The 15345-nt window shown below is 62.1% G+C and overlaps 1 protein-coding gene across 2 annotated transcripts; it reads right to left on the bottom strand.

Moving 5' to 3' along the window:
• Positions 1 to 2629: 2629 nt before the first annotated feature.
• FSCN1 (fascin actin-bundling protein 1) lies at positions 2630 to 14359 on the bottom strand. 2 transcript variants are annotated; one of them, XM_059826329.1, is made up of 5 exons: positions 13533 to 14359; positions 6113 to 6269; positions 5499 to 5620; positions 5046 to 5213; positions 2630 to 4942 (listed from the first exon to the last, which is right to left on the bottom strand). In XM_059826329.1, the coding sequence occupies exons 1-5, from the start codon at positions 14353 to 14355 to the stop codon at positions 4740 to 4742; spliced, it is 1473 nt and encodes a 490-aa protein (XP_059682312.1). In that variant the 5' UTR covers positions 14356 to 14359; the 3' UTR covers positions 2630 to 4739. The 2 variants fall into 2 exon arrangements, with proteins under 2 accessions (XP_059682312.1, XP_059682313.1); XM_059826330.1 differs by having other exon boundaries at positions 2630 to 4928; positions 5032 to 5213.
• Between the last annotated feature and the right edge of the window lie 986 nt (positions 14360 to 15345).

Genomic DNA, 15345 nt, shown 5'->3' on the forward strand with positions numbered 1-15345 from the left:
TGTCCGTGGTCCGTCCTCGTGGTTAGGATGTGAGGGTATTCTGCTGTCGTGGCGCAACGGTGACAGTCCTGGAGGAGCCCGGTAGACGTAGGGGGAGAGAGGACCGCTGTCTCCATGTCCCCTGCCCAAACCACGAGCTTATTTGTGTCTGAGAGAAGAGAAATCAGTGCTTGGTCTGTGATGCAGCGGTGCACCGTGCCTAGCAGCCCCGAGGATGGGCTTAGCCCTCCACCCAGCCCTGGGGCGATGCTGGGCTCCCGACGCTGCTTCTCTCCCCGAGGAAACACCCGTTTCACCAAAAATTACTCCGCAGCCAAAGCGCCTGGCTGCTATCTCTAACCCGGGAGACCTCGAGCACTTGTGGCTTCTGACAGCGCTTGGGTCTGCGTTGATTTATTTAAAACCCCAAAACTTACTGCACAACCACCACAAAGCCATCCGTCATCTGGTCTCTTAACTCCTGCATCCCGTTTTCCCTCCCGCCCTGCAGTCCTTGGAACCATTTGTCCTTTGAAAGGCGCCAGGGAGGTTGCTGTGCCCAGGCTGATCCCGTAACAGGTACTTCTTATGGTTAATTGCAGTGTCCCATTTTACTTGCCTTAAAGGTGGAGAGAGAAACTTAGTATTTGCACTTAGCAAAACATTATATTAAAAGAAAGAAACCCTGTAAAGATGTGCATGTTCTGCAACTTTGTATAACAATAGCTGAAAATAAATAGGTGGTTTATTAAAAAAAAAAAAAACACGCAAAAAATATTTTTCTTTACCTTCTGGTAGTAAACCGTTCTAATATTCTGTGTGTAAAAAGTTCCTGTATTATATTGTAATTTGAATTTTTGTAAATAAATTTGTGCACTCTGGCTTTTACCTCTGTGCTTTCGTTACAGCCAAAACATTGTCCTTCCATCCCCACTGCGCTGGCTTGACGCTGGGGCTAATGCCAGGCAGCAGGCAGGGCTGCTTTGCCAGATCTCAGCCTGCATGGTTGAAAACTCTGCAAGTTGCAAGGCAAAAAAGCCGTTTGACTCTCCTGGAAAAGCTTAATACGTTCCACATGCTCCCCAGGAAAAGCTGCACAGGATAGAAAATGGTTTCCAGTCGCTCCTTTAAATGGAAACCAGGATGCGTGCGTTGTGGGGGGAAAGGCTGGGGGGATCTTCCCCTCTTGCGGGAGTGATGGTAAATACGGAATCCGATGGTAAATACGGAATCCGGCCTTAAGCAAAAGGAACAAGGGGAGAGGGGAAGGGTGAGGGTCCTCCCTGCCGTGGTGCAGCAGCTCTGGGGTCCCTTCCCCGCACGGGCATCCGCCGGCAAACCTCCCCCGGGCTGGGTGCCACGGCCGAGTGCCACGGCCGGGTTTGCTCGTGCACACGCGGATGTCACTGGGGGGTGAGGGCGAGCGGGTGGCAATCGGAACTGCTCAGCGTTTCCTGCGCAGCCTTAATTTCGCCCTGTTTATAGTAAGGACTGAACATCCTTCCTTCCTTCGGCCCGTGCTGCGGTGCTTAAAGCCGTGTCTGAAGCTGAAGGTCCCTCCTGCCATCCCCCTGCCCTGGGATGTGCTCTGGGGAGGCTGTGCAGCCCCTCTGGCAAACCAGCTTTAGATTTTAAAAGCCAAAGCAGAGCCCGTCGTTGAGCTGCGGGTGCTGAGCTGGGCTGTGGGAGACGGAGGGCAGCGAAGGGGCTGGCTGCTCTTGGCACGGGTGGTGGAGTTGGCCCCCAGCCCCTCCATAAGCACGTGCTGCACCCCGTCTTCGTAGCCAAAACTGAGGTTGGCCCCAGCATCAAAACTGGGTGGGTTAGTTGAGTTTTAGGGCTGGTTTCGGCTGTCGCAGGAGGGCTGGGGGCACATCCCAGACATCCTGGCTCCTCCGGCCGGACGCCATGGTTTGGCCTGGGCTGGGCTGCAGCAGATGGGCTTCCCGCCTCCTTCCCGTCCTTAGCTTGCTGGTTTTTATTTTAATCTTCCCCTTCTCCATATCACCGAGCAGAGGAGGGGGCTTACTGCTGACCCCCACCACGCCACACACCCGAAACCAGCACCCCATCGTTCTCCCTTCCCGGCGGGCACCTCCCCGTGGGAAAGATCTGAACCAAAGGGGAAAAAAAGCATCTCCTTTGCAGCGCTGCCAGGCTAAAGGGGGGGCACGGCTTCGCTCCCGGCGCAAGAGCTGCCGGGGTGGTTTGCGGGAGGGGGTAGTTTGCCGGAGAGATGGTTTGCCGGTGCGTCTCCCCGACCCACGCATAGCCCACCCATCCCCGGCGCTGCCCGTGGGCTCGGTGGCTCAGGGCTGCTCCGAGCGTCTCCAGAGGTGACCCAACCTCCAGCCAGCTTCGGTGAAGATGAGCCTGGAGGTCACCATTCCCTTCCCACCAACTCATCCCAGCTCAACCTTTGTGAAGCAATTTGGCCACCAATGGCCCCGCCGCCCCGAACGCTCCATGCTCAGACTGGTGCCTCCCATTAAAAGGCTGTTGCAGCCCCAGCCGCGGTCGCCCTGACAGACCACACACCACCGCTTGTATCCGAATGCAGGTTTTATTTTTTTATTCATCTTTTTCCATTTGAAGCTATTTTTTTTTAAGTTATACAAATGGCACTTACAAAAAAATAATAATTAAAAAAAAAAAACAAAACCAAAAAAAAAACCCGAACAAACCCAAAACTTAAATTTTCGGAGTGAGATGTTTTCAGAGTCACGACACCCGATAAGAGAAGACAGGAGAGATGTTGACCTAGTGTCACATGGAACAAGCCAGAGCGGGAGTTACATGGTTCGAACTGCGACGGGGGACGGGGCGGAGGTGACACGGGGTGGGGGGGTGAAGGCCAGCGAGAAGTGTGTGCCAAGTCACAGGGTCACTCAGGGCTTCATCAAGACACTCAGTCCTTCGAGGGGCGTCATGGTCCCCGGGCGGGCGGGCGCGTGGTGCCCGTGCGAGTGACGGCAGCCCCTGGATGTGAGCGCAGAGCCGAGGTAGAGTCCCAGCCGGGATCCCCTGTGCCGGCGAGGGACCCCGGCCCGGAGTTGTCCCCTGGCAGGGGACAGGTCGCTCGCTCTCCCTGCTGAGAGTTTAGCACCAAGCTCCTACGGAGGGTTATCCCTCCACATGGCTTTAAGGCTGACGAGCCCCCACCTTGCCTCTGGCAATAGGGACCGGCCCGGTTTTGGCACGGCAGCGATGCCGCGAGCACCCTTGGTGTGGGGTGGGGGGGGACCAGCGCTCCCTCCCCGGCAAGGGCCCACGGGAGAAAAGGCTCCTTGGTGTGTTTGCAGGGAGCAAATACCGGCCCCGGGAAGGCCCCAAAGGATAAAGTGCCTTTCAAGACCCTAACGAACACGTCAGCATCACCCGTTACAAACAGCGTTATACTCTAATGCAGACCTAGTACAGACAACAGCTGGTAACACAGTGCCATGGAGAGCATATATAAATAGAGACTAACAAAAATACTGTTTTGGTCTTTTTTTTTTTTCTTTTTTTTTTTTTCCAGTAAGGTTGTGATGGCGTGAGAGCCGAGCCCCGGTGCCCCAGGGGCGGCGGGACTGGGAGCTGCCCTCCTCAGGGTGAGCCCGCAGGGAGCGGGCGCTTCCTAATTCAGCATTAGGTGTTCAGTGATTCGCTTCACTTTCCAGTATTTTATGAGAAAAAGAAAAAAAAAAAAAACAAAGGTACTGAGCAAATATCACTGTGCAAAGTTTGCTAAGGAACTTTTCTATTCTGTAAACCAAAATCTGCAGTTTATGCTTCCAGCCACCTCCCGGGGGGGGTTTGCATTGGCCAGGTGGGCTCCTGCGGGGACCGAAGCCCGCCAGCACTGGAGGTGGGCTGGATAAAGCCCCCCACCCGGCACGGGCTTGCTCTGCGTCCCCCCCCACCATCCCCTCCGAGGCACAGCAGCAGGACCAGCCTCGGGGCAGGTGCCTGTCAGGCTGGACCCACCATCGGGGACTACGATGCTCCTCCAGAGCCAGAAGCACAAGGAGGGGCAGAGGGACACAAGGAGCGCGGGGCTCCACGAGATGAAAGGCTGAGGCTTTCCAGACGGGATCACCCTAAAAAAATCATTTCCAGGTGCATGGCGGGGCGGGGGGGGGGGTCAGCTTGCTGGCTCTACCGCGGGGACGCGTGTCGGCACACGCCAGCCCTGTCCCTGGGGATGCTGTGATACATGAGGTCACCTCTTATGGCTCAGCTGGGGATGAATCCTGCCCCGAAAGCCAGGAGTGGAGAGAAGCTGCCGGGAGGAGCCGGCTGAGCCCAGCGCCGTCGCTCTGCCCCTGGTTGGAGCGGGGCAGGATGGGACGGGGGCTCCGGGGGACGCTGGCAGCACAGGCCGAGATGGCGCCAGCACTGATATGGCAGAAGCGAGCACAGAGGTGATCTTATTCCCTTTTTTTCAATTGAGGAGAGAAAAATAAACTACCTAAGGTGATGCTCGGGGCCGGGAGGGGGGGTACGGCAGTTTCCAAGCCCAGCAAACCTGGAGGGAGGCGGGGGGGGGATAGAGACAGACCCCTCTACAAAGCTATAGGCAGGCTGCCCCATCACTTTTCCAGTTCTTACAGAGATTTATGGAGACCCACGTCCCACATAACGCACAGACTCTACAGTGGGAGGGAAGGGCAAGCCAGTCTGAAAATCCTTTTACAGAGAGGAGAAACAAAACCCAAAAGAAAAAAGGACGGAGGAAGGGAAAGAAAAGTTGGCAATGAGAGGTATGCTAAAGTGCATTAATATTCCCAGAGGGTGGAGGCGTCAATGGCGTCGGCGGATGCCTTGAGGACCCCGGCATGGTCGCCCTTCAGGTATTTGCCATTGATTTTGATAGCCACTTTGTTATAGTCGCAGAACTCAAAAAAGAAGTCCACAGGGGTGTCGCTGCTGCTGGTGATGGACGATTCGCTCCCCACCATCCAGTACTTCCCGGTGGCATCTGCAGGCAGAGGGAGAGGGGACAAGGTGGCCCCGTGAGCCACCACGGGGACCCTGATGACCATCACCCCCCCCCCAGCCCGTAGCCACCCCCGGGGACTCACCCTTGATGTTGTACGCCCCGTCGTTGAACTCCAGCTGGAAGACGTCGTAGGAGGAGCGGTTGGAGTCCAGGGTGCCGGTCACCTTCCGGCACCCGATGAAGCCGTGCTCGCCGCGGAGGACGATGATGGGCCTGTTGATCAGCTTCATCACGAAATGCTCCGTCTCGCCTGCGCCGGAGGGAAGAGGGGCTGTGAGAGCGGCCCCGGGGAGGGACGCAGAGCCCGGACCCCACGGCTGGCAGGCAGCAGCAAGGAGGGTGGGCTGCACCCCCCACCCATTTCTCACCCACCCCATCTGTCCCCCCATCCTGAGGCATGTGAAACGGTCATTAAGAAAACTTATTGCCTGCATCCCCGAGCATCACTTGGAAGAGGAGCCTGGCTCGGGGGGGGAACTTTGTCCGTCCTCTGCCACCCCAGCACAGGGCGGGGGTCCCTAAAGGGGTCCCTTACCCGCCGTCTCCATGGAGGCCGCCAGCTGCCCGTTCTTCTTTGCCGTCACGTACTTGCCGTTAGCAGCTTTCAGGGTGATGCGCTTGTCGCACCACTCGATGTCGAAATAGCAGCTCGCGTTCCTGCGGGGGCAGAGAGGGCGGTCAGCAGGATGCGATGGATGAGGACCCTGCCAGTGCCACCCCGCCAGCTCAGAGAGGGCCACGGCTGGATCGGGGGGCCCCAATTCAATCTGGTTTTGTGGGATAAGCCACATCGTGGCAGCCATCCTGGCGGGAAGCCCTCGCCCCACAGGCAGGAGGCAGGCAGGCAGCCAAATGCACTTTTGGGGTTTCCGCCCCGCTCTCAGCTAGCATAGGGTTGAACTGCAGGGTAAAGCATTTCGACAGCCCCAGCCAGCCGGGAAGGATTACGTGGCTCGAGGGACTTCCCGAACATCGTGGGCGGCAAGCCCTGACCCAGCCCCAGCTCTCCGGGGAATTTGCTGTCTTCGTTGGGAAGCGTTTTGGGGCGAGCATCTAGGCTGAAAAATCCCCCTTGGATTCCCCTGGGAGATGCAGAGGGGTCCCCGAAGCCCAGGCATGGCGCCGAGCCACCGGGGACAGGGGACTCACTTGGTGGAGGCGGTGGACTGGATGCCCCCGTTGGAAGTGAGGGTCCAGTACTTGCCAGTGTAGGTCCTGAAGGCGCATTTCTTGGTATCCTTGTTGATCTCCAGCTGGTAGGTCTCCTGGTCACCCTCCTCGTCTTGGTTGGCCGAGAGGTCCATCCCTGCGGGGCAGAGGCAGATGGAGGCGGGGGTGCCGGGTGGGGGGAACACCCCAAACCACCTCCACTGGGTCCGGGGGGGTGAGGGTGGGGGCAGCCCAGGAAACCCAACTGAGAAGGGCTCCTGCTCCCCTGGGTGAGTTTTGGTGACTCCCAGATCCCTCGCACTCATCTCCCCTCTGGCGCTTTGGGTTCAAATCCAGGTTTTCATTTGGCTACTTAAGTGTTAAGGCCATAAATGAGGGCTGGACTGAGCTGAGGCAGCCAGGAGCTTCGGCTCAGGACTCTCTGGCTCCATCACGATTAAGCACCAAAGACCAACTTAGATATTTCACACAGAAAAGGGCTGTAGTTTTTTCCCCGAAGGCGACAGCCAGGTTATTCAATCCATTAGCAGAGGCCGCCGCACCACCTATGAATCCCCAGCTCGTGGCGTGTTTAAGGACCGTGGCACCGTTTTTCATCCATAAATTGTCACGGCCCGTTGGGGCAGCGAGGCTTGCAGGGAAAGGCGGCTCAGGAAAGCCCTGAGGCAGCCACGCCTTTCCCTGGCTCCCAAAAAACCATCGGCACCACCCTGTCCCCAGCTCTGCCAGCTGGGATGACCTGTCCCTGCACCAAACGGACCAGAGACAGCATTGGCCCTGGCAGCCTCGGAGGTGGATGCAGCTGGTCCTGGGGCCACTGGCCACAGTCCTGGGGCCACCGCCGGCCCCCCAGCCACGTGCACATCCACCCACAGGCACAGAGCCCAAGCAAACCTGCTTAGTCAGGGCTAGTGGGGCCAAATCCTCTCCAGAGCTCTCCAGCTTGGTGGATTTCTGCCTAAAAATACTTTTGGGATGCAAGTCACAAGCCGTAGCCTGGAGCCAAAGCAAAGCAGCTGAGCTGCCGTGCCGGGTTTCGGGGAGGGAGCTGGGGTGCGGTGCTCAGCCCCGCTCCTCCCTGCCTACCTACAGCTGGGATGAGTGGAGATGGGCCCCAGTACCACCAGTGGGGCACGGGTCCATAACCAGTGAGAGCAGCCTGGGAGGGGATGGTGATACGAACTGCTTAGAGGAACTGGATGAGTTTTTCAGAACAGAAAGCACCTGCGTCCCTCCCCCGCTGCATGGGTGCTACAGGCTCGAGTCCAACTATGCACCTGGTCCTGGAAAGGATGCAAAGCCTGCGTGCAACCCTTCTGCCCAAATCTGCCTTTTCCTGGAGCCAAGAACCTGCTTGTGGGGCTGGCAACGTGTTCAGCCCCTTGCACCTCCGCGGTGCACTGCCTCCCAGTTTCTCAGCTGCTGGGATTTCAAGTCCTGCAATACACCATCATGGGGAGGGCTTCAGGGACTGCAGCCTTGGTGGCCCTTCTGCACTGGAAAGTCACCAGCAAGTCCTACCAGCTGCACCCAGCGGGTGCTGACCCACCTGGGGAGGGACCATCCCCCTCCACACACCAGCTATGGCCCTTGCAAACGGAGATGTCTTCCCCCAGATCCCACATTCGGGGCAGACACAACTACCTGGCGGCTTCCATCGCCCCATCTGCATCTCCAAACAGGCATCCGCATCCAGTGGCCCCTGCGGAGCAGCCTCTGCTTTGGGTATCCATTTCCCACCTTTCCCAAAGGGATTAGGCTTTGAAGGTTTTTCCTTTGTTGGCTGTAATCTTATCTCCCATGCCCAAACTGTCCTATGGCTGCCGCACCGCTGCCTGTTCACAGCAGCCCCTCTCCCGCCAGGCATCCTGCATCCCGCAGCTCCTGATGGACACCCAGCCACCCCCTGCTTTGCTCCCCGGAGTATTTGGGGCAGCGCGGGGGGCAGAGGGGTGCTGCATGGCCACCAATCCCAGGCCCCATTGGCCAAGTCCTCGGCTCGTGTGGTTGCCCCACTCTCACCGCCTCCCAGGGCTGCCGGGGGCCGAGCCAGCGGTCGGTGGAAACATTTGGTTTTCATTTTGCACCCCCGCCAGGAAAGCAGCGCCGCGGCAGCCTGCTCCAGCCCCTCTCGAGAGCCGTACGTCGGAGAAGAGCCGGGGAAGAGGGGGCTCACGGAGAGGGACTGGGCTGCGGGAGGGGATGCCGGGGGGATGCAGCCCACCACCCAAGGCTGCTGGCACCCCCAAACCTGCAAGAGCTGCTGCTGCGGTTTGCACGGGGGGAAGCAGGCAGTGGTGTTTCCTCCTCACCCGTGACCCCCTTGCAGAGCTGCACCCCCAGCAGAGGAGCTGCACGGTTCCCGAGTGCTCTAGGCTTTGCTTTTAGACAAAAACATGCTTGGATTTATGTATGTTTTTAGGCGAGGAGCTCCCTGACCTGCAGGCGATAGGGAGAGCCTGGGGGGATCGGATGGGCCAGAGATGGGGCAGTGAGTGCCGGGAGCCCCCCGACACACCGTCCCCTCTCCCCCAGAGACCCCCACTACGGAGCACAGCAAACCCCCCAGCCTCCCCCCAGCCCCACCACCGTGCGATCGCCCCCACTCCCGCCCTCGTGCAGAGGTTTGGCTTTCCCCGGTGCCTCGCAGGGCTCGGCAGCAGGAGGGTCTCCCACCACCCCCTCCCCGAAAGCAGTGCTGGGTTGGGTTACACCGACTCAGCAGAAAGGAATGCAATTACAGCTGGGGCAGAAGGAGGCTTTAAAGGGCTGTAACTGAGCCGGAGCAGGAGGTTTGGGGGGTCAGAGGCGGTAGGACCATGGCAGGTCCAAGAGACGTGTCCCCACGGTGGAGGACGGAGGCTGTCCCTGCAGCCACCCCCCGCCAGCACCCCTGCTTTGTGCAGCCCAGGGCTGTTGCAGGGGGCTGACATCTCCCGCAGCGCCCGGCCGAGCCGCTGCCGCTCCAATCGCGCTTTAATTACCGCTCTCGGTAAATTTACAGTCTGGAGCCGGCATGACTCTGCCTGACCTTGACGAAGCTGCTAATTACAGCTGGAGGCGGGAGGGGGGTGAGCACGCCGCTGCAGGGCGGCGCTTCGGGAGGGGCGAGAGCAGAGGCATGCCTGCGCCCCCAAAAATTCCCTGCGTGGGATGGCCTCCAGCTCTGTCCGCAACACGGGTGTGCTATGGGGGTCTTGGGGAGGATGGAGAGGCTGGAGGTGGGAGCAGGGGGGACTGAGTCGTGTGTCCCCCCCAGAGCTTCCTAACACCGAGCCCCCTCCAAACTGAGCGGCTGGGCTGGAGGTGCCCGGAGAGGAGAGCCGAGGAAGGGCGATGGGGAGGAGAGCCAGCGCTGGGGCAGGAAAGGGCTTCCCAAGTCCTCGGCTGCTGAGGTTTCCAGCTGCTGCCAACCCCTGGGGTTTGCAGGATCAATGCCCCAGCCCTCGCTGCTCTCCAGTCCAGGACAGCGGATACACACGGAGGCCCGCGGCCATCCCAGAGCATGCACACGCCTTCCCGCACCTCCCAAAGAGACAAGCTTCTCCATCTGAATGAGCAGTTGGCTGTGGCCGAGCCAACCTCTACCCTGTGAGGGCATTTACAGCACGGAGAAGCCTTTCCCTCTACATTAAGTTCACGCAGAGGGTGTGTCCTATGAGCCGTCCCGGGATGCCGGTGAGACCACGGCCAAGCAGTGGGGCAGGCCGGCTGGAGCAGCCCCCCCAGATGCACGGGGGGCAGACCCACACGTCAGGAGCTGCCTGTGCATGGGCCCTGCTCGCTGCCTTTCCACGGCTGGGAGCCGGCAGGCAGCTGCCAGACCTGTCCAGCACCCGGAGCAGATGGGAGGCTGCACCTTTCCCATCCTCCAACACCCCAGAGGCCAAGAGGCTCCCTTCCAAAAAAAACCACGGTTATGCCTGAAAATCCCGAGCCCACCTCCCTCCGAGGGAGCATCGGCAGCACCCCGCAAAGCCCCCAAGCCCTCGTGGGCGACAGGGCAGGATTTTGGGTCCTCGTGCCCCAGCAGCCGGGGCGGCTGCACCCAGCTCTGCCTGTGCAGGTTGGGTCCAGCCTCCCTGCAGGGCTCTGGCACCCTCCGCCCCACGCTGCAGCCGCGCACGTGCCCCGAGACTTGTCTTGTCCCCTCCCTGCCCTTTGGATGGGCTTATCTTGCACCCCTACATAAATCCAAGCATGTTTTTTGTCTAAAAGCAAAGCCTAGAGCACTCGGGGACCGTGCAGCTCCTCTGCTGGGGGTGCAGCTCTGCAAGGGGGTCACGGGTGGGGGTGAAACACGGATTTCCTGGAAAACCCACCCCTCCTTCCCTGTGGATTTCCTGTGGCTTCGTGGTATCGCCAAGTGCCAACATGCCACTTGGCATCTCCGGATAAAAACCTGCGGCCAAGCCCACGTGCCCCCAGAGCCGTGTCTCCCCACCTCGCTGCGGCACTCAGATGAACCAGGGGGGAAACTGGCCGTGGCTGCAGCCGGCACTGACCCACCCCGTGCCGGGAGGGCTCCTGGCCCCAGAGCCGAGCTCCCCATCGCCAGCCTAGCCTGCCCAGGCGCACTCCCGTCACCGCACGGCTCGCTCGCCCCCCTCCCCGGACCCCCATTTCCCAAAATGCCTTGCTCCCGAGCCAGCCCACCCTCTCCCCCCATCACGCAGGCGGCACACCTCTGCCGGGCGGGGGGCTGGCAGGGGGCCCAGCGGAGCGGGGAGGACGCCAGCGCTCTGCCCCCGGGGACCCTCACGCCCACAAAGGGCCCTTTGTTGCCGCAGCCGGGGCTAGAAAGGAGCCATTGAGCCGGGGGGGGAGGCTGCTTTCTGCTGGCTGCACCCCGAATCGGCTCGGTCTGAAGTTGCGATGGGGAGATGGGGACTCTCACGGAGCCCAGGGCTCCCCGGGGATCCCGTCCTTCTGCGGCTGGAAGAAGGGGAGAGGTGCCAGGGCCACCCCCAGCCCTGGTGCAGAGGCAAGGTTGGCACCCACCTCATGCCCCCCATCTCCCCATCGCTGGCAGCATGGTCCCCAGTGCCTGTGTACAGGGGATGGCGACGTCGGCTATCCCGGGGACAGGGAGGAGGCTCCAAGCCAGGAGCTGACTCGGCACTGCTGGGACAGCGCTATCCCAAGGCTGGACCGGCTCCAGCTCCCAGCCAGGGGAGCCACAAAAGCCCCGTGGTCCCATCCCCGCTCCTCCCATGGGGCAGGGAGGGGGGACAGCCACTGCCATCCCTGCTCCCTCCCCAGCTCCACACAGGCGCGAGCTGCCTTTTCCCACGAGCCCGCACCGAGCCACAGCCGCTCTCTGCCCACATCCCGCAGCCCCGGTGGCCTCCGGCGCATCTGCCAGCAGCGTGGCGCTTATCAGCTCGGCGGGGGGAAAGGGCTGTCTGCAACCGCTTCCTCCGACGGCCGTTTTTCAGCTGCCTTCTCGGTAACCTTGGGACAAGGCTCTTTCCTGATGGGAGAAGAGAGGGCGAGCCCCAGAGAGCGGCAGCTCTGCTGCCAGGCAGGATAAACCGGGTGGAAACGGCTTCTCCGGCCAAAACGGACTTAAGCGAGGATGCGCAGCCCCAGCGCACCCCTCCCCGCTGTGTTTTGCTTGGAAAAGGGCCGGGCACAGCCCTGAGCCCCCTGTTGCTGGGGAGATTTGTGCCCCCCCCCTTCCCACCCACCCCCATCCATGCCGAATCACACAAAGCCGGCGGGTCCGCCAACAGCGCTCCCACCCACGCCGTGGGGTCCCCCACCGCCGCCGCCCCATCCCGCACATCTCCCCCCACATCTGGTTTTCCCATCTCCGGTGACAAAGGGCTGCAGCAGCCCTTCCCCCACGGTGCTGCCGCAGCCTCCCACCATCCTCCCGCCATCGCCATCCTCCCGCCATCGCCATCCTCCTCCTCTTCCCCAAACCCCTGCACTGGGCAAATAGTCCCCACTGCCCATATTTGCAGGCTTTTTTTTTTAAGGGGCTGCTTTGCAGCGCAGGATTTGCTTTCGGAAAGGAGAAAGGCAGCGAGCTCACTGCAAGGAGCTGCCCAGGCACGGACGAGGGTTAAGCTGCAACCTTGAAATATTATATATACACACAAAAAAAATTCCCCGTTGCTTGTTCCTCCAGGCTTTGCTGGAGTGAAACATGCTCGCACCCATCCCGCGCCTGGCGTGCGCTGGCCTGACTTGGCACGCCGGCGATGTGCCCCGGGGCTCCCACACCAGCCCGGCTGTGGCAGGCAGCCGTGCACCTCCAGCATCGCCCTGCCCGCGGAATAGGGACCCCCTGACTTCCAGCAAGCACCCCACAAGCTGGGGGTGGGTGGGATGCACGCCGGGTGCTCGAAGGCGGGTGGGCAGCCATGTGCCCAGGGAGCTGCGCCGTGTGGCAGCGACACTCGAGGCAGGCGGCGCGGTGGCCGCTCCGGCGAACGGAGGGGACGGGCGCAGGGGCACAGAGGAACGGCTGCCTTTGTGCGGGTGCATGTAGGTCACGGCTCGACGCGGGCATTTTGGCGAAGCCATTTATGTAACGCTGCCAAGGCCGGGGGCGGGCTGGGGGCACCCACCCCCTCACCCAGCGGGGAGCGCAGCCCCATGGTGGGGGGTTCAGCCCCCCCAGGGCCCCGCTCTGCAGGGCGTGGGGCTCAGCGGTGCTCGGGGAAGGGGGAGTTTGGTGGAGGCTTTGTTGGGTGAACAATGAGCGCCGCAGGTAGGAAGGCGAGGGATGGCAGCCCTGCCTCCTTCACGGCGAGGGAAGACCCCATTCAACCCCCACAGCCCCCCCCGTCCATCCCTGCACCCCAAGGCAGGCCCCTCACCATTCCTCCCCCAGCCAGGGCTCCCTGCGGAGGCGATGCTGCGGGGATGGGGGTGCTGGAGGGATGGGGGCCCCCAGGCAGGCGATGCTGGAGGGATGCGGGAGGGGGAAGGGAGAGGGATGTGGGAGGGGTGCGGGGGGATGATGATGGAGGGACTGGGGGAGGGACCGCGGGCAGCCATGCTGGAGGGGTGCGGGGGGTGCCCTGGGGAGATGGTGACTTCAGGGGAGGGGGTGTGCGGACGTGCGTGAGAAGGGGTTCAAGCCGGGGGGGAGACCCTAAGGAGGTGATGGCAGAGGGATGCGGGGGGGCACCCTGCGGGCTTGCTGCTGCGGGAAGACGGGGGATGCTGGAGGGACATGGGGGGCTGCCGGGGGGGCAGTGCTGCGGGGGGGGCCACTCCGAGGTGGTGATGCAGGGCGGGCGGAGAAGGCGATGCCCGAGGGATGCAGGCGGGCAGCTCGGGGCAGGCGACGCCCGAGGGATGCCGATGCCGGAGGGATGCAGGGGACGACGACACCCCGGGGACTTCGGGGCGGCCGAGGCCCCCCACCCTCATCCCCTCGTACCTTGCCGGGTGGAGACATTCCTGTCGTTGCCGGCTCGGAGCACGACCTGCGGGCAGCTCTGCTCGAGGGCGAAGAGCTCGTCCTTGCCCACCTTGGCGCTCTTGCCCGCCTTGAGGGTGCCGCTGGGTCCCGAGGGGGCGAGGTAGCGACCCTCCCCGTCGCGGAAGGCCACTTTCCCGCAGCGAAACTCGAGGGTGAAGGCGGTGCCGGGCTCGGCGGCGGGGACCAGGCGGCCGTCGCAGCGCAGCAGGCGGTGGTCGCAGCTCTGCAGGCTGTAACGCTGCTCCACGAAGAGGAGGGTGATGAGGGCGTCCACGCCCCACGGCACGTCGCGGTCCACGGCCAGCTCGTCGCGGCGAGGGCCCAGGTGGGCGTAGCGCTTGCGGGCCAGGCTGTAGAGGTTGGCCTGGGGATGCATGGCCAGGTGGACGCTCCATTTCTCGGTGGCCGAGACGGCGGGGGCGAAGCAGGAGAGACGGTCCTCGGTGCCGCCGAAGAAGCGGCGGTGGGGCTCGGACTGCAGCGACCAGCGCCCGTCGCCGTGAGCCACCACCAAGAAGCGACAGTCGGGGCCCGGCTCTTCGCTGTCGCAGCTCACCCGGCCGTCCTTGTCGGCTGCCAGGTACCGGCCCAGGTGGCTCTTGAGCAGCACGGCGCTGGAGTCCTCCCCGTCCTGCTCCAGCGTCCAGATCTGCTTCTTCTTCATGCTGGCGGCCGAGGCGTTCACCTTGAAGCCGAAAGCCTCCGCCGTCAGGTACTTGTTGCTGCAGTTGATCAGCCCGAACTGGATCTGCACCGGCTCCGCCGTCCCGTTCGCCGTCATCCTGCCGCTGCTGCTGCCGCCGACACCGACCGCCGCTGCCGCCGCGCCCGCCCCGACGCCGCCTTTATAGCGCCGCCGTCGCGGCGCCGCCCCCCCCCCCCCCCCCCCCCCCCCGCCCGCCGGGGCCGCCCCCCGCCGCGACCCCCGCCCGCCCCCCTCCCCGCCGCCCCTCCGGCCGCTCCGGCCTCCGCCGCGGCACCCCCGCCGCTCCCAGCACCGCTGCAGAGCCCCGCGGCGCGGCAGGACCCCGCCCGGTGTAGCAAGAGCCCCCTTGAATTGCAGGACCACCGCCCCCCCCCCCCCCCGCGAGACTCTACTGCATGGCAAGACCCCTCCCTGCATTGCAAAAGCCCCCTCGAATTGCAGGACGCGCACCCCACCCCCCCGTATTGCAAGACCCCCACTGCATGGCAAGACCCCTCCCTGCATTGCAAGAGCCTCTTTGAATTGCAGGACCCACGCACAATGCAAGTCCCCACTGCATGGCAAGACCCCTCCCGGCACAGCAAGACCCCCCTTGAATTTCATCCCATCTGCACCCCCCCGTTGCAAGTCCCCACTGCATGGCAAGACCCCTCCAGCCGTAGCAAAAGCCCCCCTGAATTGCAGGACCCCCCCATGCATTGCAAGACCCCTTAGCATGGCAAGACCCTTCCCTGCATTACAAAAGCCCCCTTGAATTGCAGGACCCCCCCACATTGCAAGATCCCACTGCAGGGCAAGACCCCTCCTTGCATAGCAAGAGCCCCATTGAATTTCAGGACCCCCACACGCACCGTGAGACCCCAGCACATGGCACGTCCCCTCCCTGAACTGCAAGGCCACCCTACACACACTGCAAGAACCCCTCTGCATTGCAAGAACACCCCACATTGTAAGACCCCTCTCCTGCAATAGATGACACCCCCCACACACACACACCCATTTCAAGACTCCTCTCTGCATTGCAAAAGCCCTTGGCCTTGCATAGCAAGAGCCCCCTTCAATCAC

Source organism: Gavia stellata, chromosome 18 (genome assembly GCF_030936135.1).
Source record: "Gavia stellata isolate bGavSte3 chromosome 18, bGavSte3.hap2, whole genome shotgun sequence".
NCBI classification, from domain to species: Eukaryota; Metazoa; Chordata; class Aves; order Gaviiformes; family Gaviidae; genus Gavia; species Gavia stellata.

Bases quoted from the DNA above. Each gene is read 5' to 3' on its own strand.
- FSCN1 (XM_059826329.1), bottom strand. From the start codon at position 14,355: ATGACGGCGAACGGGACGGCGGAGCCGGTGCAGATCCAGTTCGGGCTG. The intron at 6,270-13,532 runs GTACGAGGGGAT...TCTGCCCCGCAG, and splicing joins GAATGTCTCCACCCGGCAAG to GGATGGACCTCTCGGCCAAC. The intron at 5,621-6,112 runs GTGAGTCCCCTG...CTGCCCCCGCAG, and splicing joins CAGTCCACCGCCTCCACCAA to GAACGCGAGCTGCTATTTCG.